This window comes from Erinaceus europaeus, chromosome 8, assembly GCF_950295315.1.
Source record: "Erinaceus europaeus chromosome 8, mEriEur2.1, whole genome shotgun sequence".
Lineage (NCBI taxonomy): Eukaryota > Metazoa > Chordata > Mammalia > Eulipotyphla > Erinaceidae > Erinaceus > Erinaceus europaeus.
This window is the reverse complement of record NC_080169.1, coordinates 116057816-116084764: the sequence shown is the minus strand read 5'-3', so window position 1 is coordinate 116084764 and position 26949 is coordinate 116057816. Positions and strand designations below refer to the sequence as shown.

The window sequence follows — 26949 nt, the reverse complement described above, 5'->3', positions numbered from 1 at the left end:
ACCAGAAGTAGCAAGTCGGAAACGGAAATGGCTTGACATGGTTTGGAAAGGGGCGGAGAAAGACAAAAGGGGCTGGGAAAGGTAGGAACTTCCTTAGCAACTGTTGCGAGTATTTTAACTGATAAGATTAATAATACCTGCAGGCAGGGAGGGTCTTGACGGTAGAAAGAAGATAGATCAAAGGAATGGAATGGGGATCTTTGGGGATCTTTCAGGCAAAACAATGATTATGTAGATAATAAGGGAGCAGGCCATAGTATCAGGAATGCAGGGTGCTTTGTGAGGTAGGGAGTCTGATAAGACCAGGCAAACCTTGGGGGGTTGTGTCCCTCCTAACTCGACCTCTCAGTAGAGAGAGACAGACTGACAGGATGGATGTCCCCTCAAGTCAAGCCCTGCCAAGCTCAACCATATCCTCACAATTTCCACACAAGGAATTGGAAATAAGCTAAGTATTCACCAATTGTGGGATGATCCTGTACTACATGGAGGATGCCCTCTGTGAAAATGGAAGAAATATTTTGATAGAAATGTTGATGATGGGGGTCAGGTGAGGGTTCCCACATTACCGTGCTCAAGAACCTTGTTCAAGCCTCTGGTCCCCACCTGCAGGGGGAAAGCTTCATGAGTCATGAAGCAGTGCTGGAGGTGTCTCTTTCTCCCTCAATATCTCCTCCTCCCATCTCTATTTCTCTCTGTCCTACCAAAGAAAAGAGAGAGAGAGAGAAAAAAAAAAGGAAAAAATGACCATCAGAAACAATGGATTTGTAGTGTAGATACCAAACCCCTGCAATAAGCCTGGTGATGATAAGTTTTCTTTTGTTTGTTTGTTTGTTTTAATGAGAACACATGGCAAATACGTAACGCAAAGTATAGATCTGTGTGTCCCTGAAGTGTTCAAGTATGCGCCTGTTTAAGAGAGTGTGAGGTGTCACTCACTCAATGGGAAATCAGGATGCAACTCACAGATGTCCATCAGGGGACTTCAAGGACCAGGTGAAGTGGAGGCGACCTTGACCCAAGTCACTGTCATTGGCAGAAGGAGTTTCATATCTTTGAGAAGACCCTGAACAAAGAGACCTTTAGCTTCTTAGCAAAGAGCTGTGTGGAAATTAAAGAACCCTGGGAATTTATCTTGTCACTAGCATGGTTTCCTAGGGAAGTGGGGTTGCTGGTACTCCCGTGGGGGCCTTAAAGCAGAAGTAAGGTATACTACTGGCCTCTCGTGTTAGCTCAGTGGCTAACAACAGGAAAAGACCAGGAGACTTAGTCACAAACGATCTGTCTATTGTACAGAAGGCAGGGTCTAAATAGCAGAAGGGAACAAAGGACATTTTCCACATGCGGTGGTAAGGGTGGGCTTTGGAAGGTCAGAATCCCCGTGGTGAAGGTTCTAAGGAATTGATAGTGGTAGAGGGGAGATTTCCAGAATGATTAGTGGCAATTGGGTAAGGGAGTCAATTAGCTGAAGGTGTTTAGAAGGACATGTTTATTATCTCTACAAGGGAGAAGTAGACAGAGAGGAGCCTTGAAGGAAGATAGAGGAGTTAGGTCAAAGTGGAGGAGTTTAAGGAGCTAGGAAGGAAGAGCCTTTTGGTCAAGGCAGAATGGTGCTATGTGGAGTGTGTGTGATCACAGCAGGTGAACTATAGTGAACTTTAAGCAGGCAAACCATTTGGTTTATAACAAGGAAATGAGTTAAGTGTTAGGAGGTGTAGATTCTTGTGATGCTTGGGAGACTGACAAGGGGAAACTGAGTCAGGAAAGCTTTTCCCTCCATGCACGACCCCTGGAAGGGAAAGGCTGACAGGTGGGGTATCTTTTCAGACCTCCATCTTTATGATGGGAGTTCCCCTATGCTCTACCATGCTTTCACATCTAGCCCCATAGGGAACAAGAGGGGGAGGGGGGTTTGATGGGGTACCTAGTTGAGTGCACACATTACCACGTGCAAGGGCCCTGGTTCGAGCCCCCTAGTCCCCATCTGCAGGGCGGATGCTTCACAAGTAGTGAAGCAGGTCTTCAGGGGTCATTCTCCTTTCCTCTTTATCTCCCTTTCTCCTCTCAACCTCTCTCTGTCCTCTAATAAAATGGAGAGGAAAAAAAATCTTAGAGAGAGAGAGAGACAGACAGACAGACAGACAGACACTAGGGTCCCAAGGGAAAGAGAAAGGGTTCTTGAGACATAGAGTTGACAACTATTTGCAGGAAAGTTGGAGGAAGTTAATGTTAGTGAAGTTAATAAAGAAAGGCTTGTGACATTTTCCATAAGGCTGGGAAAGTAACCCGTTGCCTCCCCTGGCCTCTTTGTAGGGCTCTGGAAAACGTCTGCTCAGATAGTCCTTAGATATCTGAGAAAGGGCAAGAGTCTCTGGAATGTAAAGATCCCTTGACTTGTGGGGTTTTGCCTTGGTGAAGCTGATTTTGACAGTCCATTCTCCTTTCATTGGTGTCTACAAGAGTTGGTTTGCATGGATGTTTGGGGAAATGGCCTCCCGTTCTTTGGGCTCCCAACCCCGTGCTGTCCCAGGGGTTTGTGCTCAGTGTAGGCGCTGTCATTTCTTTGACGGGTGTGTATATTTGCAGAGTCCTTCTTCCCACTTTTATCTCCCTTCCAGTTCTAGAAAGAGTCCATTGTTCAGCCTCCACTCACTAGCCCTGCCTGGCCCAGGGTCTGGGGTGCTTATCAACAAGGTTCTGTCTGTGTCCAGGTAAAGCCAAAAGAGTAGGACCATGGGACGGTTACATACCTGGGTAAGCGCACACATTATCATGCTCAAGGACCCGGGTTCAAGCCCCTACTTCCCACCTGCAGGGGGGACACTTCATCAGTGGAGAAGCAGGTTTGCAAGAGTTTCTCTTTCTCCTTCTGAATATCACCTTCACCTAACTGTCCTAATAAAAATAGAAAGGAAAGAAAAAAAAAGTGGTCATGGCTTAGCAGTGGATTTGTAATGCAAGCACCAAGCCCCAGCAATAAACCCTGGTATAGTAGTAACAACAACACCAAAATAGCAGAACAATATGTCTGCTCCTGGGAGGGGGTTGTCATACCCTCCAAACTGCCAGCTCCAGGCCTGATTTTGCCTGCCTGAACCCCAGAGACTTCATGTCAGTTTTATACAGGGAAAAAAAAAGAAGAAGTGGGGGGCCAGGTGGTGGAGCACCAGGTTAAGTGCTCACATTACAGTGCACAAGGACCCAGGTTCAAGCCCCCGGTCCCCACCTGCAGGGGGAAAGTTTCATGAGTGGTAAAGCAGAGCTGCAGGTGTCTCTCTGTCTCTCTCCTTCTCTATCTCCCCCTTGCCTCTCAATTTCTCTCTGTCTCTATCCAATAATAAAGTATTTCAGGGGTCGGGAGGTAGCACAAGAGGTTAAGTGCATGTGGCGCAAAGCACAAGGACTGACTTAAGGATCCAGGTTTGAGTCCCCCAGCGCCCCACCTGTAGGGGGAGTCAGTGAAGCCAGTCACAGGCAGTGAAGCCAGTCTGCAGGTGTCTATCTTTCTCTCCCCCTCTCTGTCTTCCCCTCCTGTCTCCATTTCTCTCTGCCCTATCCAACAACAATGACATCAATAACAACAACAGTAATAAACACAACAATGATAAAACAACAAGGGCAATAAAAGGGAAAAAAAATAGCTTCCAGGAGCAGGGCATAAACACCAAGCTCCAGCAATAACCCTGGAGGCAAAAATAAATAAATAATTTTTTTTATGTTGGAAAGCATTTTAATCTTGGGACGCTCCCTAAGCCTGTCTCCCTCTCCCCCTCCCCTCCTGCCCCTTCCAGGCTGGATGCACGCGGGGTACCCTATCATGTGCCACCTAGAGTCCGTGCAGGAGCTCATCAACGAACGACTCATCCGAACCAAGGGGCTGTGGGGCCCCGTGCACGAGCTGGGCCGCAACCAGCAGCGGCAGGAGTGGGAGTTCCCCCCGCACACCACCGAGGCCACCTGCAACCTGTGGTGCGTGTACGTGCACGAGACGGTGCTGGGCATCCCTCGGAGCCGCGCCAACATCGCCCTGTGGCCCCCGGTCCGGGAGAAGAGGGTTCGAATCTACCTGAGCAAGGGTCCCAGTGTGAAGAATTGGAATGCGTGGACAGCGCTGGAAACGTACTTACAGGTACCAGCAGGAATGAAGGGAGATGGGATCCCCATGCCCCACCCCCAATCTGACCCCTTCTCTCTCTCTCTCTCTCTTTCTCTCTCACACACACACACACACACACACACACACACACACACACACACACACACACTGCTGGCATGGGTCATGGACCCTGGAGTCCTGTCATGACTCAAATAGGAACCAAGACAATTCCAAATGAGTAAGAGCTTTACTGTGGATCACACAATAGGTGGAGGGGGAGTGGTGCCAAAAAGAGACCTCCCTGAGGGGTATCGAGGTAGCATAATGGGGCCCAGGCGGTGGCACACCTGACTGAGCACTCAACATTACAGTGCACAAAGACCCAGGTTCAAGCCCCTGGTCCCTTCATGAGTGGTGAAGCAGGCCTGCAGGTGTAGGTGTCTCTCTGTCTCTCTTCCTCATTCCTCTCAATTTCTCTCTGCCTTTATCCAATAGCAAATAAAAAATTTAAAAAAAAAGAGAGAGAGAGATGGAGAGCTGGGTGGCACACCGGGTTAAGCGCACATAGTGAGGACTCGTGCAAGGATCCCACCTCCATCCTGGCTCCCCACCTGCAGGGGGATCGCTTCACAAGAGATAAAGTAGGTCTGCAGATGTCTATCTTTCTCTCTCCCTCTCTGTCTTCCCCTCCCAACTCAATTTCTCTCTGTCCTATAAGAGAGAGAGAGAGAGGGAGAGAGATGGCATAATGGTTCTGAAAATTACTTTCATGTCTGAGGCTCTGAAAACCCAAGTTCAATCCCCGTGACCACCATAAACCAGAGCTGAGCAGTGCCTCCCTTTCTATCTCTCTCATGAAAATGAATTCGTTTATTCAAAGCCTCTCTGAGTATCATAAAGTCTCTGCGTTTTGAAGATTGGAGTATTCTTGGACTGTATAGATGATGTCTTACCATGTAGAGGTTGGGCATAACATGCACGGTATGTCACCATGCTTCTTCATGTGTCCTGTGTGTCAAAAATGATAATATAAATCCGTCCTAGGTGTAGAGAATTTACTAATAAGAACTGACCTGTTGGGTCTCCATGGCTCCAGTGTGGCCAGCAGGTTCAGACTGGTCCTGGGGCTACAACCTTTATGGAGTGTTAATGGGTCAAACCAATGATGGACTAGAAAGCCAACTCCTGATAGGATTCGAATAGATTCTCCTTTCTCTCCCACCCCTACTGGCTTTTCTCTGGGCAGTTTTTAATGGAATGAGGGACCCAAATAAACTGAGTATCTGGCATCACCATTATAGAGAATTCCAAGGTGAGGTGACGGTCCAGTGACCCAGGGGAATTTCCAGTCACATTTGCCACCAAAGGAAAATGCCCGAGTCTCAAAATGCTCTTTTTTTAATTTATAATGATTTTTTATATTTATTTATTTATTTTCCCTTTTGTTGCCTTTGTTGTTTTTGTTATTATTGTTGTTATTCTTGTTGTTGTTATTGATGTCATCGTTGTTGGATAGGACAGACAGAAATGGAGAGAGGAGGGGAAGACAGAGAGGGGGAGAGAAAGATAGACACCTGCAGACCTGCTTCACCGCATGTGAAGTGACCCCCCCCCCCTGCAGGTGGGGAGCCAGGACTCGAACCGGGATCCTTACTCCGGTCCTTGTGCTTTGCGCCACATGCACTTAACCCACTGCGCTACCACCCGACTCCCTCAAAATGTTCTTTGGTGAGGCCTCCTGCCCCTAAAGTAGACGGAATTATCTTAACCCCCTGTGCCTCTGTGTGTTGAAAAGTTTTATGAGTAGGGGTAGAAAATGCCAAGAAAGGATAAAACAGGAAGAGGCAAATGTCATACTATAAATAGAGTTTACTCTCACTGGTTTTAAACCCAGAGCTGAGACAGGAGCCAGATAACTTAATAGCAACCTAAAACCAAACAAACTCCTCACATGCCTATGTGGTGTGCAATGTGGCCTTCCCCACCCTTAATGTGTTTTCCGCTCTTTGTATTATGACTTGGTTGTGCCTTAGTTGCCCCTTGCTGGGCTGTCCAGGATTCCTCACTGAGCTGGATGTGGGGGTGCCTTTGCCTTGGAATTTGTGTCTGACAACCCAGCTCCCCCCGCTCCCCCCAGCCCTTGGATCTGGTCAAGTGCCCTCTCACCAAATTTCATTACTCACTCTTGGGCTGGCCACACTCTATCCTGCTTCTCCCATCTGCTCCGGTTTCTGTCTGTCCTTTCCCACTAACACCAGAGGGACATTGCGCCTGCGAAGGACACGCTAACCTTTCTGTCAGGCTACTCCCCAAAGCTGAAGTCCATCTAGGTTTTCTTCTTTTAACTTTCAAACACCAAGGCCCAGCCTTGCATGGGCTCTTCCCAGTGGTCTGGGAATCTCTGCCTCTTTCTAGAATTCTGTTTCACTTCTTGTTTCTTCGTTTATCATTTTTAAAGATATAATGAGCCTTTTCTTTTCTTTCTTTCATTTTTTAACAATAGTTTGTTTTATTTTCATAAAAGCTAGAGACATAGATACCAGAGCGTTGCACAGCTCTGGCTTATGGTAGTGCTGGGGATTGGACCTCTGGGCCTCAGGCATGAGAGTCTTTTGATTTAATATTGATTTACAAAATTACATGTCAACAGGGGCATAAATCCACTCCATTTCCACCACCAGGGTTCTGTATCTTCAGTCGCCCCACTGCAAGCCACCACATGGGCCAGCCACCATCTGTACAACTATCTGTCTGCATTTATACATTTATGCCCCATTTTCCTTCCTCTCTTCCCCTCTGAGCCTCTCATGACAACATTACTACCTCTGTGTGATCCTCTCCTTTCCCTCCTCTCTTTCTGGGTACTGATGAAGCTGGAGTTCAGAGCCCTCTTATCTCCTTCTTCTATCACTTCTACCTCGCTGGGAGTAAGGATCAAGGTTGTTTGGGGGGTGCAAAGCCTTTTCTAGTTAGTGACACAAAGTCTCATTACATTGGAACAGTATGTAGGGTTCACTACCAACCAGCATTCTGTTTACTCCGTCTTGTCTCACACATACACCCCCTCCTGCCTTTCATCTTCTCATTAGGGTAACTACTACTTGTTTCATAAGCCAAAGCTTTGCTCTTGTCTTACTGAACCCATCAGTTCCTTATCTCTGAAGCCCACATAGGGAGGACATCACGGTGTCGGTCTTCCTCCGACTGGCTTATTTCACTATACACAGCACCTTCTAGGCCCATTCATGTTTTTGCAAATGACAACATGTTGACTTTTTTTTATAGCTAAATAATATTCTATTGTGTTTATGCACCATATTTTTTCTTTATTCATTTGTCAGTGGAGGGATACAGGTTGTTTTCTGTCCCTGGTTGTAGTAATGATTAAAAAAAGAGAGAGAGAGATGTGTGTGTGTGTGTGTGTGTGTGTGTGTGTGTGTGTGTTCAAACTAATGTATTGGGGCAGAAGCTGAATACACAGCATCAGAATAACGAGATGGTGTGGGGTTTCTATTTTAATTTTTGTTTGTTGTTACTGGGGCTTAACCACTCCAGGCTGACCTTTTAAGATAGGGAGACAGAGAGAAACATGCTGCAGCACTGTGCAGTGGGGGCAGGGCTCAACCCTGGGCTGTGCCCTTAGCAAAGCAAGCACACTATCTAGGTGAGCTATCTTTCTGCCTTCTGTTCTATCCCCCCCCCCCCCATGACTAGAGCACTGCTTAACTCTGACTTACAGAGGTGCTGGGGACTGAACCTGAGACCTCAGGGTCTCAGACATAAAAATCATTTTCATAGCCACTATGCTATCTCTCCAGGCCCTCCTATCTTAATTTTTTGAGGAGTTTCCATTCTGATTTCTACAGTGGCTACACCAACTTTTGCCTTTCCACCTCCAGTGTTTAAGAGTCTTCTTCTTTGTAGATCTTTTCTGACACTCACTGTTTCCTTTCTTTTTTTTTTTCTTTCTTCTTTTCTTTCTTCGTATTTTAATTTATATTTTTATTCAGGAAATGCTGTTTTACAAATCGGTAATTACAGGGCTACACTTTCTCATCTCCCCCAAATATGTGTTAGCACACTTCTTCCACCACTAATTCATCAAGTCTCTCCACCAGAGGCAACTGGGCCCCTGATCCTTTTAATCACGTATATTTATTTATTTGTTTTTGTAACTGTTCAGTAGGATTATTATGGTGCCTGCATGAGTCCATTGTTCCCAGCAGCCTTTTATTTTTCAGTTGCACCAGGGTGATCACTGGGGCTCAGTGCCTGCATGATGAATCCACTGTTCCTGACGACCATTTTTCTTCTCTCTCTCTCTCTTCTCTCTCACAGAGAGATAAATAAGAAGGAAGGAGATGTGGAAATAGAGAGGGAGAGAGGAAGAGAGACACCTGCAGTACTGCTTCACAGCTCCTGAAGTGTTCCCCCTGCTGGTGTGACCCAGGTGGAACAGAGTGAGGGAGAGATTCACAGGATGAAAGAAGCTGTTCATTCACTGAAGAAGGCTTCTGGGTCTGAGGTAGAATCCAGACGGAGACTCAGTTTGAGTTTTATCAGATGCCCACCATTCAGCTCTGCGTCACAACTGTATCTTCAGGGCCACTTGTGGATTTGATTTAAGAGGCTCCTTAGTCCCTGTCAGGTGTTAAGTGTTGTTGTGCCACTAGCGGTTGTGGATAAGTCACTCCTCTCCTTTGCGTCAGCAAGATGGGGGGGAGGGGTGTCTGCGCCGTGGAGGTGCCAGTCCTTATATCGGCTGAGTTATGGCTCTAGGTAGTCCCTGCATTTCTGCCAAGTGGCATTAGGATAGTGTCAGTGCATTAATCTCTTCTTCTGAACTTTGTTTGTTTAGGTAAAGATAGAAAGAAAGCAACAGGTGACTGGGGGGAGAGAGAGAGAGAGACACCTGCAACCCTGCTTTACCACTTGGAAGGTTTGTGCCAGGGGCTTGAACCTGGGTCCTTGTGCATTGTAGCCTGTGCATTCAACCGTGTGCTACCACCTGGCCCCTCAAGCCACTTATCTCTTGTTCCATCTAGGTCATTACCACAACCATGGATGTGATGTAGTGTTTCCGGCCAGATTTGTAGCTTAATGGTAGAGCACCATGGTTGCCGGAGTTGAGCCCCCGCACCAAAATAAAAATAAGTACTTTTTCAGGGATCAGATGCATCGATTTCCTGCATCATGTTGGCGAAGCCTCCTTTTACTCAGATCTGCATTGTCTCATTCTGTGACTTCTTTCTCGCCAGCTCCAGGAGGCCTTTGGTTGGGAGCCATTCATCCGTCTCTTCACTGAGTACAGGAACCAGACCAACCTGCCCACAGACAACATCAACAAAATGAATCTGTGGGTGAAAATGTTCTCGCACCAAGTGCAGAAGAACCTAGTGCCATTCTTCGAGGCCTGGGCCTGGCCCATCCAGAAGGAAGTGGCCACCAGCCTGGCCTACCTGCCTGAGTGGAAGGAGAACATTATGAAGCTCTATCTCCTCACACAGATGTAAGGAGCGTACCTAGGGAGGTGGCAAGTGGAGAGGTTGGGGGAGGCAAGGCAGAGGGGGAAGGGGGGCTCATTCCTCAGACTGTCTCTTAGGGCTCCACCTTTGTCCTTGCTCAGCTTATTTGACCCTGGACCCTTTCACCCCATCCTGTCTTAAGGAAGCAGGTTAGAGATGCTGCAAGCAGTGGGATCAGAATTGCTTGGGTGATAGGCCTTCCATTTGTTGGGTCTTGCTGCTCTTCTCAGATTCTCAGCTATCAGATTCCTTCTAACCTTGCAGCTGGTCTGGTGTTTGCAGCTGCTCCTCTGTTTATCCTTGGTGACCTGTTATGGGTGGGACCCACAGAGAGAGAGGATGGTCTCATCCTGACACCCTGAGATCCCTGGGATTTTCTTTTCCCTTTGTAATTTTCTTCTCTTTAAATATTTTATTTAATTATTATTGAATAGAGACAGAGAGAAATTGAGAGGGAGAGGGAGAGAAAGAGAGAGAGAGAGAGAGAGAGAGAGAGACCTGCAACCCTGCTTCACTACTTGTGAAGCTTTCCTTCTGCTGGTGGGGACCAGGAACTTGAACCTGGATCCTTGCGCACTGTAACGTGTGCATTTAATCAGTTGTGCCAGGGCCAGGCCCCTCCTGGGATTTTTCTTTTTCTTTCTTTCTTTTTTTTTTTTTTACATTTATGTATTTTCCCTTTTGTTGCCCTTGTTTTTTTATTGTTGTTGTAATTATCATTGGTGTTATTGATGTCGTCATTGTTGTCGTCGTTGTTAGGTAGGGCAGAGAGGAAATGGGGAAGACAAAGAGGGTGAGAGAAAGACAGACACCTCCAAACCTGCTTCACCGCCTGTGAAGTGACTCCCCTGCAGATGGGGAGCCGGGGGCTCAAACCAGGATCCTTATGCCGGTTCTTGCGCTTCGCACCACGTGCGCTTAGCCTGCTACGTTACTGCCCGACTCCTGGGATTTTTCTTATTAGACTATTTTGTTTTTCTAAAAACCTCACACTGGAAGCCACTCAAAACACAAATTTACCACAATGCCCAGACAGCTCCCTGATGACTCATCTATCTTATATGTTGGGGGTTTCCAAAGAGCTTGAAAAGCAACGTCACGTAGGAGAAAGTGCTTGGTTTATCTCTGGAGAAAGTCTGCACATCTCTGTCCAGGCATTTCTTTGTGTGTGGAGTGAGGTTAAACCCCTTGTCTCTCAGTGTGACGGTGTAGCGCCATTCTGCAGAGGATGGTGGACGGTGGAGTAGATTCCCGCCTAAGGGGCTGATTTGATTTTTGCTGGTCTACAGAATACTCACTGCCTCTCTTCCAATGGCCTAGAGCTTTTCCTTTTTTTCAAATTTATTTAAGTTTTTTAAACTTTATTTATATTATTTGATAGAACTAGAGAAATTGAGAGGGAGAGAGAAAGAGACAGAGACACACCTGCAGTCCTGCTCTGTCACTCTTGAAGCTTCCCTCCCTGCAGGTGGGGGTAGGGGACTTGAACCTGCATGCAGGTGTACCACCATCTGCTGCCCCCAGAACCTTTCATTTCTTTGCAGTTTTAACTAAAGTCAGGGCTCGAAGATTCCCATTGTGTAAAGCCAGAAAATGCCCCTTTAGCTCGTGTCCATTAATTTATTTTTTAATTTTTTAAAAATATTTATTTATTTATTCCCTTTTGTTGCCCTTGTTTTATTGTTGTAGTTATTCTTATTGTCATTATTGTTGGATAGAACAGAGAGAAATGGAGAGAGGAGGGGAAGACAGAAATGGGGAGAGAAAGACAGACACCTGCAGACCTGCTTCACCGCCTGTGAATTGACTCCCCTGCAGGTGGGGAGCCAGGGGCTCGAACCGGGATCCTTACAACGGTCCTTGCACTTTGAGCCACATGCACTTAACCCGCTGCGCTACCTCTGGACTCCCGCATCCATTTATTTAGGTGTTGAAATACATCATTTGATATGAGGAGTGGTGTCACTTCTCAGTCATAGAATTATCCCCCCCAACTCGTGAATGCTTGCCAACTGGGTGCTGCAAACATGGGTGGTGAATACACACTCAGCCTTTATCACAGTTGCCGCCAGTAGGTGGGTGAGTATGTGCCAAGTGATATGCTGGTGTCTTGATACAAACAACTTCAGTTAAGCCCTCACAGTAACTTCATAAGATGGAAATTGATCATTCTTATTTTGAGAACGAGCAGACTGGATTTCATGGAGATCAGGTATATTGCCTAGGACTATCTGATTAATAAATGGTAGATCTGGGCTATACCCAGGCATTCTGATTACAGAATGGGTGTTCTCCAACTCCAGGGATTCAAATCACCAAATAAAAGATGGAGTGGTGAAGCCAGCCAGCAAACAGTAGGACCTTTATGCCCTTACCTGTCAGTACCATGGCTGTTGGCATTTCTTCACATCTAACTTTGCAATAACAAAGATCCCTTTGATTGTTATAAATGCCAGTTTGAAGGAAGAATTTGAGGAAGAGCCAGTGCCTAAGTGTTTTCTAGTGGGCTGGGGTGGCCCCTTGATGATGCAAGTTTTGGGGGTTTTCTTGTTTTGTTTTTTATCCAAAGGAGTTTTTGTTTGTTTTGTTTTATTTTTTGTTTTCTTTATTGGGGTTATTAATGCTTTACAGTCCACAGTAAAATATAGTAGTTGGTACATATGTAACAGTTTTCTACATAACACTCTAAACCCCCACCTAGGTCCTGCTTCGTCATCATGTTCCAGGACATGCATACTGCCCCAGAGTCCTTTATTTTGGTGCAATACACCAACTCCAAGGGATTTTTTTTTTAAAGCACATGACATATTAGCACATTCTTTTAAGCCTGCAAAGCTCATCTCATTCTTCCTGCCCAGCAACTGTCATTCCTATACTCAGAAGTCAGGTTAGAAGACTGGGACATTTTTTTTTTTTAGAGATTTAATATTGACTTACAAAATTACAACATAGTGGGTACAGCTCCTCACCATTCCCACCACCAGAGTTCTGGATCCCCAGTCACTCCATTGGAAGGTACAGCAGTTCACTTAAGGTTGCAGATATGGGCTGAATATTATTTCTACAACTGTCTCTCTATATTTGTGTATATTGGTGCAAGCTTTTTTTAGGTTCTGGGTTATAGGGGCTTCACACATTCTCTCTAAGGCCCTGGAAGTTCACTCTACTAATTAGAGTTTGGATGAGGGCTATTTTGTTAAAGTACTTTAATTCCCACATCACCAAAGTCCCAGGAACTGCATGTTCTAAGAAGATGAATCAGATCCTTACTCATGTATTTATATCAGTTTGTACCCACTTTAATCCACTGTTAGTGGCTCAGCACCCAGGGCGGGGGTTAAAAATGAAGATCTAGGGAGTCCGGTGGGTTAAGCGTGCAAAGAGCAAGGACCAGCAGAAGGATCCCGGTTCTAGCCCCCGGCTCCCCACCTACAGGACAATCGCTTCACAGGCGGTGAAGCAGGTCTGCAGTTATCTATCTTTCTCTCCCCCTCTCTGTCTTCCCCTCCTCTCTCCATTTCTCTCTATCCTATCCAACAACGATGACATCAATAACAATAATAACTACAACAATAAAAAAACAAAGGCGACAAAAGGAAATAAATAAATAAATGCTTTGGAAAGAAAGATTAAAAAAAAATCAAGATCTATCCATTTCACTTCCTCATGGAAATGCCTTCAGTGGGACTTTGAATTTAAGATGTTGAACATAGAGTTTCCCTCCCCTCTCTTCCCAGGCCCCACTGAAGTTGAAGTCAAGAAACATAAAAGTGGATGGACAACATCTCTGCAAGGAAAATGGAGGAATTTGGTTATAAGCAAAGAAGATCTCAGCACATTTCTGGAAGAGAGAGAAAGAGAGTGGGTGAATCATAAAAAATAAATGAAAAAAAAAATCGAAGGCCCCTCCCAGATAGGATGTAATGTGATCTGGAGCATGACCCCTATGAGCCTCGGGCACCTGACAAGTCTAACAAAGAGACCTGCCCCTTGGAAATGGCACCCATCCTGCTCTGCCCCAACCCTTGTGCACAGAATCCTGGCAGTATATACCGCTACCGGTGAAAAAAGCTGTTCATGTGTTATTCTTGTCATTGTTGTTTGTATAAGAGATGTGAATAAACTGCCTGAAGAGAGGTAAGAGTTTATGCTCTGACATAAAGTTTCTCTTCCTGTGGACATAGCAATCCCCTAGCTTATTAGCTAGTTCTTTACTGGCATGTGAGTCCCCAACTCATGTAGCCAAGTGCTTCTAGTCTGAAAAGAGTTCTATGAGAGGAACGGGCCTAACTCTATTCTATAACTACAGAAGAAACTCAGACTGCTAGAATAAAAGTCAATAATTCTGTTGATCCTTAAATGCAAATGGTCAACTGGGAATTCTCAGATATAGAGCAGAGAGTGGGAAGAACCAGCAGAGAATAACCAGTTACAATCAAGAAATATTAATAGTAACCCAAAGAGTTAGCAACATAAAGATCACAGAGATCTGAGATGTATTTGTAAGATCAAAACAAGATGCTATGGAGAAAGGAAAAAGAGAATTAGACACATGTTTTGCAAATTAAACATAGCTACCAGAAATATTCAGTAGGCTAGAAAGTAAAATTGAAGTGGTCTCCCTACAGATTACAGAGCAGAATAGCAAGAAATAGCAAAAAAGAGGAAGAGACACTCAATATCTAAGTACTAGGAGTTTCTGGAAGAGAGAGGGGGGAGGGGGAAGGGAAATAACACTGGGGGAAAAAAAAGGACTGAAGAAGAAAAAGAACTAAGTCTCTAATTGAGGAATTACCACGCACCCTGCAGCTGATATCTTGTGACATTTGTGAAGACCAGTGATAGTAGGAAGGTATCAAAAGTGCCCAGAGAGAGAATCAAAGTAGTTCATCATAACTATTAGCACAGATATAAAGGGGAGGAGAGCCAGCAAATTTTTAATCAGCAACAGTGAATGCTAGAAGCAGTCCTGAATTCCTACCAAGCCAAGCCAGGGAAAAGTCAAGTCAAAATCAATACATCTTCTAGCATGTACAACTAACTGCACGCTTATTGAAGTTCTCCAGTCTTCTTTTTTAAAAAAATGAATAAAACCAGGAAGGAAGAAGGAATGGAATCCTGAAGACAAGGGTCCTCATCCAGTTTATGTCACTCTAGAGGGAGTCTCCCACTAGGACACTCTGCTCTAGAGTGATGATGATGAAGGAGACCTATGTCAGATGAGGGTGAAGGAGACCTATGTCGGATGAGGGTGCGTAGTCTCAAGTCTTTCGAGATGAATTTGCCTTTTGGAGGGTAAAGTCACTAAGAAGCTAGGGATGTTTGCAAATATGAAAAACAGTCTTTGGTCTACAAGAGAAGAATATGAAAAGATGCCAAGAAATTCAGGTCCAATTTGACTATAGTGACAGGTACATTTCCTTTCAAGTGACACAGATCCCCATGGCCTTGAACATCATAGAATAAAAACCTGTCACACTACTTGGCTTGCAGTAAACTATAATTACTTAACCCAAATGTTATGGCCATTCAGTGCTGTCAGCTGAACTGAGATTTTAAAAATTTAGTTCTGAAAAGGAAGGAGATTGGAGAGAGGAGGAAGATTAGTTGAGAGAAGGAGGTGAAAGGAAGACTAGGGCCACTTACTTACTAAACCAATAAAAACAAACTCTGCCATTAGTAGGGAAATAACCAGGGAATTAGTACACTGTCCAAAATGATATAGTTAATACATTTATAATGAACTAATATCTTGTTAGGATATTCAACATACCCTAACAAAAATTTGAGAAAGGATAAAAAAAGAAATGGTGCAGACAGTGGAATTTAAAGTCTTATCTTTTGTAATGAGGAATTATGAAAGATTCTCTCAAGTTAATGAGTCACGAAATTATTGTCCCAATGATACTCAGCACTAGGCAATGGATTACCTGGGATCTAAATTTAGAAATTGTTCAGAGCCTTACCTCTCTAGCGAGGAGATTAGGATGATTCAAGTGTGAGGTAGAAAACCTTATATTTTTTTTTTTTTCATTTAAGTCCTTCTGTACTATTTAATTTTTTTTTACCTTGTGCATGTATTCCTTTGAAAAATTTTTAATAAACTCAAAAAAATCCTTCAGTAGTTTCACAATGACTATATCACCCAAGCAAAAACCTTAACAAGGCTGATAAGGCCCTCAAGGATTTGGATCCACGTGATGTATGTGTTCACACTTGTATATATCCACTGCTCTCTATTCTAGGCACACCAAGTGTCTTCCAACTGCTAAGTGTACTGTCTCTAGTTTTCACAGGTGTTACACAAAAGCAAAAGCCCTGCCTGGTCTGCCCATGTGTCTGGTAATTAAGCTTACTGGCTCACAGGTGTTCAACACTGGTCAGTAAATTGTCACCATGAAGATGAATACCAGCTACCAGGGTTGTTTCCCAGGAAGAGATGGGAAATTTGCCCTTACACCCTGAATTGCTTAAAGGCCATAAATCATAAAGAAGAAGTAAGCCTTCCTACAATCCCAGTCAAATGACAATTTTAATACATTTTAGTTGCTTGTAAGACCAGGTATGGGATCATAGATAAGTGTGCTTAGCACAATCTTGGTCAGTTCCTCTGAATATCATAGTCTGTTTTCAGCAGTTATATTTTCTAGTGTTGACTGAAGTAGTCAAATATTTTCTGAGATCAGAAATGTTCAGGGTGATAATGGCCATAGATGAGAAGTAGCCAACAATCTTGTGGAAATCTTCAGACTTCTGAGATTCCTGGATCGATTGTATCTTGATTCTTGGTTCCTTTTATTTTTGAAACTTCAGTAATTTTTCTAACTGAAGAATAACAGAAAGGCCTTTGTTTCATAAATTAGCACCTCATTTCTACCTGAAATGGAGATTTGATTTGAGGGCTCCCAGGTTACTCATATCACCACAGAAATAAACCTCTTCTGCCCCACCACGTGTCTGCACTCCAGTATGGAGGACCTGAACTACACCACGTGTTCACACTCTCTCATTGTCTACCTCCCAGGGCGAACTGAATTTCTTGAGTGAATATTAATTACTCTTATCAATACAAGGACAGGCAATCTTGACTAAGAGGATGAAGAAACCTTCCTATGTCCACATCATAAGAAACATCTCTGGTAAACTTAGTGGTTAAGTCAGTGCCCTAACAATTTCACATCGAATTCAAGACAACTACAGAAATGTTATGTATGGGTGCCCAGGAGACGGCTAACTGAAATGGAGCACACATTTTATTATACACCAGGATCCAGGTTCAGGTCCCCTGACCATAATATGGGAGCACGTGCATACTAAATTTTTTTTATATGAATCACCATAATTTTGTTTTAGATTCACTTTCATAGGCTGTCAAACTCTTTTGAAATCTGAAATATGCTGAACGGGCAGACAAGGAGAGTAGAATAGGGGACCGCTGTTAGCACTCTGGTTAAGCACACATAGTACGAAGCGCAAGGATCCCAGTTCAAGCCCCAGCTCCCCACCTGCAGGGGATCGTTTCACAAGTGGTAAAGTGGGTCTGTGGGTGTCTATCTTTCTCTTCCTCTCTCTACCTTCCCCTCCTCTCTCAATTTCTCTTTGTCCTATCCCATAAAAAAAAAAAAGGAATACAGGAGCAATGGGTTCATAGTCAGGTATTGAGCCTTAGCAATAACCCTGGAGGCAAAAAAGAAAAAGAAAAGAGAGTAGAATATGTACAATATAGTATCAGATGTGCAATATGAAACCACTCAAGGAGGTAGATAGCATAATGCCTCTGCAAGAGACGCTTGTACCTGAGGCTCCAAAGTCCAAGTTCAATCCTGCACATCGCCATAAGCCAGAGGTGATGAGTGCTCAAAAAAATAAAATAGAGTTAAAAAATCGACCTGTCAATGCCCATGTTCAGCAGGGAAGCAATTACAGAAGCCAGACCTTCCACCTCCTGCATCCCATAATGATCCTGAGTCCATACTCCCAGAGGGATAGAGAATGGGAAAGCTATCAGGGGAGGGGATGGGATACGGAGTTCTGGTGGTGGGAACTGTGTGGAGTTGTACCCCTCTTATGCTATGGTTTTGTCAGGGTTTCTTTTTTATAAAGAAAATAAAATGAAAACATCATACAGCCCAAGTAAGCCTTTTGACACTTAATCCCACAGCACACAAACCAACACTGAGAACTTGTTCGTTGATAACAGTCTAGAGCAGACTTCAATCTCTGCTCCTATGATAAACTATAAAAACGGCAACAACTGACTCCTGTCACCTCTGAATCAAGCCCGGTGGATCTCTGGAGAAAAAAGAAACTTGTAGAGCATGGTGAATGATGAGGAGGGTGGCACAACTGGTCAATGACCTGGACTACTAGGCTCGGGTTTAGAACAATCAGAATTTATTACAAGGCTGTTCAACAGTAGGGATCAGTATATTTTAGGTCCAGCAAAATAAGCAGTTATAGGCAGGGATGAGAATAGGCCAGACCCATGAGAAAGGTTTATTACCAAAGTTTAGATTCCCATGTGTATGAGCCCAAGGAGAAGTAGCAATGGCGAGGCGGACATGTAGGAAGAACCTGGAAGGACAGAGAGCAGGACCAATGAGCAGCAACAGAACCAGCCTGACATCAGCCCATATGCTAATTATGTCCAATTCCTCAGCCATATGCTAATTACATCACAACAGGTACACAGAAGAAAATGGTTGGTTCTGTCCTTCCATCAGAGTGTGAGGAGCCTAATGGGAAGTCATCATTTCCTTTTGTTTTGTTTTTTCCTGTTCTCCTCTGAGCTTCACCAGCCAGCTTGACTTTTTCACATAGAAAGGCAGACAAAGAGAGACAGAAGAGCAAGGGAAAGACATAACTTATTTCTTGAGCTCTTACAAAAACCAAGGTTCCTATGGGCCCCAGATCACATCAAATCAATGAGGTTTACAGTCAACAATATTTATACCCCTTTCCTGTATTAGGGAGCTACTCTCTTCCCTGATTCAGCTTTCTGGTCCTTTTCCCAGCCATGACATCATCTCCCCAGATAATAACTTGGGTCCACCTGCATTTCAGATTTCAGGCTCAGGGGGAAAAAAAAACAAACTAGTATAGCCACAGGCCCTTTGGAATATAACTAAAATAGGCCTACTAGCTATCTACAAAACAGAGACACCCCCCCACACACACTCTTCATCTGTACTATTCCAGCCTTTAGGTTCATGATTATTCAACAATTTGTTTGGCTTTATGTGTTAACTCTTCTTTCAGCCACCAGGTTCCAGATGCTAGCATGATGCCAGCCAGATTTCCCAGGACAGACAACTCCACCAGGGTGTCCTAAAGTCCCACTTCCCCCAGAGCCCTGCCCCACTAGGGGAAGAGAGAGGCAGGCTGGGAGTATGAATCGACGTGTCAATGTCCATGTTAAGTGGAGATGCAATTACAGAAGCCAGGACTTCCGCCTTCTGCATCCTACAATGACCCTGGGTCCATACTCCCAGAGGGATAAAGAATAGGAAAGCTATCAGGGGAGGGGATGGGATACGGAGTTCTGGTGGTGGGAATTATGTGGAGTTGTATCTCTCTTATCCTATGGTTTTGTCAATGTTTCCTTTTTATAAGTAAAAGAAAAAGAAAAAAGAAAAAATATAAACCAAGTTTCTGCCTTTGACTAATCCTTGCTAGTATAGGTCACCTAAATGCTCATTCAGTATACATTCACCGAGTATCTACTATAAGGAGTCCAGAAATGCAAGATGAACAGCAGATCACTTGTTCTCATAGTGTTTACCATAAACAAAAAAGGAAACAAATAAACACATATCAGTCCAACTTGTATGAAGCACAAGAAAATTAGGTAAAGATGGGACAGATTGCCCTCCAGGTGGAGAGTGAACAGTATTTGCTATTTTCTGTAGCAAAGTCCAGAAAGGTCTCTTTCACAAGTTGACATTTGATCACATTTCTTAGAGGAAATCTTAGAAGAAATGGAGCAAAGATCATCCAGATAATTCAAAGCAAAGAAAAGCAAAATTACACATGTCATATTGAGAGCGGCAAGACAGACATGGTGTTAATCCTTGTAATTTACTTTCTAGATGCAAGCCTGCATCATAGATTTCTTTTTTTTGCATCCAGGGTTACCATTGGGGCTCAGTGCCTATACTATGACTCCACTGCTCCTGGAGGCCATTTTTCCCATTTTGTTGCCCTTGTTGTTAACCTTGTTGTAGTTGTTATTGTCATAACTGTTGCTGTTGTTGGGTAAAACAGACAGAAATTGAGAGAGGAGGGGAAGACTGAGAGGAGGAGAGAGAGGTAGACACCTGCAGACCTGCTTCACACCTTGCGAAGCAACCTCCTGCAGGTGGAGAGCCCCGGGGGCTCGAACTAGCGGCCCTTGTGCTTTGTGCCATGTGCGCTTAACTGTGCTGCCACCCAACCCCCAAGATCATAGATTTCTAACTTCAACCTTATTGTAGGAGGCACTCATACAACAGAAACTTACACATGGCTTCAACATTTCCCTTCAAATTTTAAAGTTAAAAGACACTTCACAGTAAATTTTACAGTTTCTTCTGAAATTTATCTGTGATGAAGGACCTAGAGAGACTCATATCAATGGTATAGTTCTATAGATTATAGAATCCAAAGAAATTGAAGACATGGTGATACTTTTACACAATAGCTTCTGGACTCCTGTCCATAACCTGATAGTTCCAGCAACAAAAGAAATTTCATGGAATAGGGAGGTCAGGAGGTAGTGCAGTGGGTTAAGCGCATGTGGCGCAAAGCGCAAGGACTGGCGTGAGAATCCTGGTTCAAGCCCCTGGCTCCCCACCTCCAGGGGAGTCGCTTCACAGGCAGTGAAGCAGGTCTGCAGGTGTCTATCTTTCTCTCCCCCTGTCTGTCTTCCCTCCTCTCTCTATTTCCCTCTGTCCTATCCAACAACAAGGACATCGATAACAACAACAATAATAATCACAACAATAAAGCAAGAAGAGCCACAAAAGGGAATAAATAAATAAAATTTTTTTCAAAAAAAGAAACTTCATGGAACAGAGAATACTTATTTACAAACAATCCACTCAGTCTGCACAGCAATGGAAGTCTGAGCTTTACAGCTTGATTTCTATCGGGACAAATTCTCAGAGCAGCAGCACGACTTCACAACTCTGCGAACAGACTGGCCTCCTCTCAAGAGAAGCAACAAACTCTATTTCTGTGCTTTCAATAAATCTGCAGGTAGGAGCTTGTCCTGAGATCTGGATTGTGCTGTCTTTTTGGTCTGTTTGTTTGTTTCTTTTTATTTTTGCCTCCAGGGTTATCGCTGGGGCTTGGTGCCAGGACTACATATCTACTGCTCCTGGCAGTCATTCTCTCCCCCTGCCCTCCACCCCATTTTATTGGCTAGAACATACAGAAATTGAGAGAAGAGGGAGAGGGAGAGAGGGAGAGAGAACGATAGACACCTACAGACCTGCTTCACTACTTGTGAAGCTTCTCCTCTGCAGGTGGGGAGCCAGGGGCTCAAACCTGAATCCTTGCACAGGTCCTTGTGCTTAGTACTATATGTACTTAACCAGGTGCACCACCGCCTGCCCCCAGGCTGCATCATTTGAATGAGAATTATAATAAATATCCTGAAATGTGAAAAATTCAATAGAAGAATTGTTCATAGATACATTCAAGATAATGACTCTGTTCTCTACTCAGACTAAAAGTCAATTTTAATAAATACACTTGAGGGTTTCACTGGTGGGAGAAAGAGCTAATGCAATCCTTGTTGTTAACCAGAATCTCCTACTAGAAGAAGCCAAAATTAGATGAGCTGTTCCAATGACTTTTTTATTTTCCAGGGAAACATTTGTGAGAGAAGATAGAGAAATCCATAGGAGACAGGGAGACCCTCAGACTACAGTGCTAAATAAAGATGAGGAAAGAGAGGTTTCTATGGCAGAAGGATTTCCAGAAGTTTTGTCAAGGCCAATCAATGGTGAGTGAGAATTTGATTCATAATCACCCACCCCCAGACCCTGTCCCACTATGGAAAGAGAGAGGCAGGCTAGGAGTATGGATCAATCTGTCAATACTCATGTTCAGCGGGGAAGCAATTACAGAAGCCAGACCTTCCACCTTCTGCAACCCATAATGACCCTGGGTCCATACTCCCAGAGGGATAAAGAATAGGAAAGCTATCAGGGGAGGGGATGGGATACAAAGTTCTGCTGGTGGGAATTGTGTGGAGTTGTACCCCTCTTGTCCTATGGTTTTGTCAATGTTTCCTTTTTATAAATAAATACATAAATAAAAAACCCACCCAACAAAAGGATGGTGTATCTCTCAGGAAAGAGTTGCCTTGTTACTGCTGCCACACTGAATTGCTGGCCAGGAGAAGTCTCTGGGCAGTGTGCCCTGGGCTTTGGCACCAAGGATGTCACAGCACAGCAGCTGGGGTTGTCTGTCAATTATATGGGTTCCATTAGAAATCTGAAAGGGGCCTTTTTCTGGCCACCATAGTACTTATTCTTGAAACAGCTGTAGACAACTGTTCAATGTCATCTTAAATAGAGACTTCATAAACCTCCCCAAAGACTCATACCAGTCCACACAAAGGTGGAGTCACCCATCTTGATTCCTAAATTAGAGTGTAGCTAAGCCTTTCCAGATTCCTGAGGCCCTTCAGGGAGAGACTGTATGGAGTCACATTAAGTTTAACTTTACACAACTAAAAATAATCAAAGAAGGGGGTCAGTAACTAATAATCCTAGTCTATAATTGGAAATCATGTTGATAAAGTACCCTGTGCATTAGGCTTAGTGAGAGAGTGGACCAGTTAAGGGATTTATCTTTATTTAACCAAAATGCAGAGTCTCTTGCTATGGATGATAATCATTCTGAAATTGGTTGCATCTGGTGGATAATTGAATAGATTGTCTCAGTTAATCATGTGTGACCCAAGAAAAGAGCCAATCCTATGAAGTGCAAAATATGTGGTTTAGCTCTCTTAAGTCAATACATGGTTACCCTTGAACTGGGAAAGCTTTCATTTTGCCCTAAATCTCATAAAGGGCAGACTACTTCAACAAAACAGGGGTTTGATTAGAAAGAACAAAATGAAGGTGGTTGTTCTTAGGCATTTATCCAGCGGACACTCAAGCACTAATTTGAAGGGACATATGCACCCCTATGTTCATAGCTACATTATTCACAATAGCCAAAGAGTGGAAGCAGCCTAAATGCCCATCATCAGATGACTGGCTAAAAATGTTATGTGCCAGGCTAGCTTCTCATGAGAGAGAGATGAGGAATTCATGGTGGCGTGGTAATGCAATTCTTTATTGATGCGGGAGCTTTGGAGTCAGGTGTGAGCACAGCGGGTTAAACCACATGGCACCAAACCGCAATGGCCACCTCCCACTCTGCACGCCAGTCCTTCTCCAGGTCGGGACATGGGAGAGAAAAGAAAGAGAGAGAGAAAGAGGAAGAGAGAGAGAGAGAGAAACCAGGAACAGAAGTGGGTTTTATAGGGTAAAACCCGGAAGTGGCAACTCAGGAACAGAAATGGCTAGGAAAGGGGGTGGAGAGAGGCAAAAGGCATGCTGGGAAGGTGGAAGTGTCCTTAGCAACTGTTGTGATGGTTTTAACTGGTGAAATTAGCAATACCCTGAGGGAATAACATGGTGGGGATCTTTCAGGCAAAACAATGATTATGTAAATAGACAAAAGTGTCAATAATGGAGCATGGAGCAGAGCAGGGGGGGCTGGCTTTAAGGCCCGACATCTCCCCTTTTCTTTTTATCTAATGGCCATAGTATCAGGAATGCAGGGTGCTTTGTGAGGCAGGGAGTCTGATAGGACAAGGCACACCATTGGGGTTACTACTGTCCTTCCTTGCTCAACCTCTCGGTAGAGAAACAGACTAACAGGATTGACACACCCCTCAGGTTAAAGCCCTCCAAGCTCAACCACATCCTCACAATTTCCCGACATCTCCCTCTTTCCAATGGCTATATTTAAATGGGTGAATGTCTGTAAAAAAAACTCCATTTCTGTCAGAGGAATAGCAGTGTGGGGGTGAACAGAAACCTATATCGTGCAGGCGTTTTTAAAAGAACTGGAATAGGGGGTCGGGTGGTGGCGCAGTGGGTTAAGTGCATGTGGCACAAAGCTCAAGGACCAGCATAAGGATCCCAGTTCAAGCCCCTGGCTCCCCACCTGCAGGGGAATCACTTCACAGGTGGTGAAGCAGGTCTGCAGGTGTCTATCTTTCTCTCCCCCTCTCTGTCTTCCCCTCCTCTCTCCATTTCTCTCTGTCCTATCCAACAACGAACAACATCATTGTTGGCAATAATAATAACCACAATGTGGCTACAACAACAAGGGCAACAAAAGGGGGAAAAATGGTCTCCAGGAGTGGTGGATTCATGGTGCAGGCACCGAGCCCAGCAATAACCCTGGAGGAAAAAAAAAAGAACTGGAATAAGACAGGGAGTGATAAGTAAGAGTTGCAAGGGACAGTGTGAGACTGAAGAGAGGCCTGGTAGGCAGAGAGGGGCTGCCTGGTGGGTGGAAGGGGGCACTGCCTGATAGGCGGAGGAGTGGGAGCCTTATAGCCCCTGGGGCGAGAGGGGTGATCTGGTGTTGCAGAGTCCCAAGACAGTTGGCTGAAAAGTCCATGTACTGATACAGTCATTCCTCGAGAAGTCCAGCAGTGTAAAGGGAGTGTCCAAAGGTGTATCAGAAAGTCTGATAGAAGTGTCAGTCTAATGCCAACAACCAGGGGAAGAAATGCAGCATGTCTATCTCAATGGGGGAGGACAGCCACTGGAACTTTTCTTCTCTGTAGAGAGTGAGCTGGAACCGCCAAAACATGACAGGTGAGGCAGAAGTAAGAAGGGCAGACAGCGATGAGCAAGAGAAAGACAGTAAGAAAGTTCTGTCCTTGGAGTCTGTGAATCAGCTTCTTTAGATCATGTCAGGTCACATCATTGGTTTTGGGGGTGTGCTGTAGTTGTGCCATCTAGTGGGTGATGTCAGAGTGTGCAGGGGTCCAGATGGTTTTCCGGGGATTCCTGTGAAGGAAACACAAAGAAATCTGCTTCCCATGGTTAGCAGGGCATCTAGTTCAAATTTTTATGATAGTAAAAGAGGTTTAATGTAGTTAGTGCATTAGCCAACTGACTATTGGGGGATGTATTCCCCTTTTTTTCTTTATTTAATTGGGCCTAGGTGTTTGGTGGGCCTTCTCAACAACCGTTTGTCTTTGGAGGTTGTAAGGGATGTCTGTGGCATGGGTGATGTTATAAAGGAAAAAAGTCTTTAAATTATTGGCTGACAAAGGCAAGCCTATAGTGGCAAAACAAGGTACACCACTTAAGTGTAGAAAAATATGTGAATGTTGTTGTTAATTTACATAAATTGTATATGGGGAACTTCTTATATAGTTTAATATCTTACCATATGAGCAGATGCTTTTTCATGTGAAAACTTGACAGCTGTCATTCACTTACTTGTGAAAAAAGATAAAACTTGTAACAAGTTAGAATTCTACTATTATTGATAACTTGATTATAATTGGTTTAAATATCTTTATAATTTTTAAAGGCCTTTCTAGTATGATTTTAAGGCTGTTTAAACAATTTAAGCACAATAAAATGTGGAAAGGTTAACAGACCATTGTTAGAAGCCTCAGACATGAGAATCATTAGCATAACCATTGTGTGATCTATCATTCGCCCAGGCTGGTTCTACCTCTTTAATTGAGAAGGTATATGAGAGCGTTACATATCAATATATCTTTTCTATCTTTTGTTACACCCATTTAAGATGGAGACACACCCTTGGTGTGCACAGGACCTTCAGGACAGATTTAGTTAAAATATATTGATTTTTCACTAATTTTTATCTTAGACTTTAAAAAAACTCAGGTTACTTAGAGAGTTAACACATGTTTTAGAACATTTACAATGTCACATTGATGCCAGATTTGTTGTGGATTAATTTCCACAAGATAGTTCACAGGACACTTTTGGGGGCCCTCCAAATGTGTCCAGTATAGAGAATTTGTATTTTAATTTTGGAGATGATGAATTATCACATTAAATATTTAGACTTTTACCTTAAATACTCAGTTACTTTAGCAAATTAATTTTACCTTTATAAGAATCGTGTTGAAAACTCCTTCATTTAACTCTGTCTGATAAGAATGTAGCTTCAAAGTTACACTTTTAACCATAAAGTTAATGTTTTTTTTTTTTTTTACATTTTTTTTTATTTAAGAAAGGATTAACAAAACCATAGGGTAGGAGGGGTACAACTCCACACAATTCCCACCGCCCAATCTCCATATCCCACCCCCTCCCCCGATAGCTTTCCCATTCTCTATCCCTCTGGGAGCGTATATAAAGAGCTTACCAGACTCAACAACAAGACAACAAATAACCCCATCCAAAAATGGGGGGAGGAATTGGACAGAATATTCACCACAGAAGAGATCCAAAAGGCCGAGAAACACATGAAAAAATGCTCCAAGTCTCTGATTGTCAGAGAAATGCAAATCAAGACAACAATGAGATATCACTTCACTCCTGTGAGAATGTCACACGTCAGAAAAGGTAACAGCAGCAAATGCTGGAGAAGGTGTGGGGTCAAAGGAACCCTCCTGCACTGCTGGTGGGAATGTCAATTGGTCCAACCTCTGTGGAGAACAGTCTGGAGAACTCTCAGAAGGCTAGAAATGGACCTACCCTATGACCCTGCAATTCCCCTCCTGGGGATATATCCTAAGGAACCCAACACATCCATCCAAAAAGATCTGTGTACACATATGTTCTTGGCAGCACAATTTGTAATAGCCAAAACCTGGAAGCAACCCAGGTGTCCAACAACAGATGAGTGGCTGAGCAAGTTGTGGTATATATACACAATGGAATACTACTCAGCTGTAAAAAATGGTGACTTCACCGTTTTCAGCCAATCTTGGATGGACCTTGAAAAAATCATGTTGAGTGAAATAAGTCAGAAACAGAAGGATGAATATGGGATGATCTCACTCTCAGGCCGAAGTTGAAAAACAAGATTAGAAAAGAAAACACAAGTCGAACCTGAAATGGAATTGGAGTATTACACCAAAGTAAAAGACTCTGGGGTGGGTGGGTGGGTGGGGAGAATACAGGTCCATGAAAAATGATGAATGAAATAGTGGGGGTTGTATTGCTAAATGGGAATCTGGGGAATGTTATGCATGTAAAAAAAAAAAAAGAAGAAGTAGAAACGCAAAGCAGAAATTGACTGAGTTTGGAGTATGGCACCAAAGTAAGAAAGCAGAAGTATACT

General features: G+C 43.8%; 1 protein-coding gene across 3 annotated transcripts in view; it reads left to right on the top strand.

Moving 5' to 3' along the window:
• The window catches only part of TCAF1 (TRPM8 channel associated factor 1), a 66328-nt gene extending 51633 nt beyond the window's left edge, over positions 1-14695 (top strand). For all 3 annotated transcript variants that reach the window (XM_060196753.1, XM_016187819.2, XM_060196752.1), the window contains exons 7-9: positions 3792-4129; positions 9355-9605; positions 13359-14695. In XM_060196753.1, the coding sequence (XP_060052736.1) occupies positions 3792-4129; positions 9355-9605; positions 13359-13368 (599 nt within the window). In that variant the 3' untranslated portion in view covers positions 13369-14695. The remainder of the gene's footprint in view (positions 1-3791; positions 4130-9354; positions 9606-13358) is intronic.
• The last annotated feature ends 12254 nt before the right edge of the window (positions 14696-26949 follow it).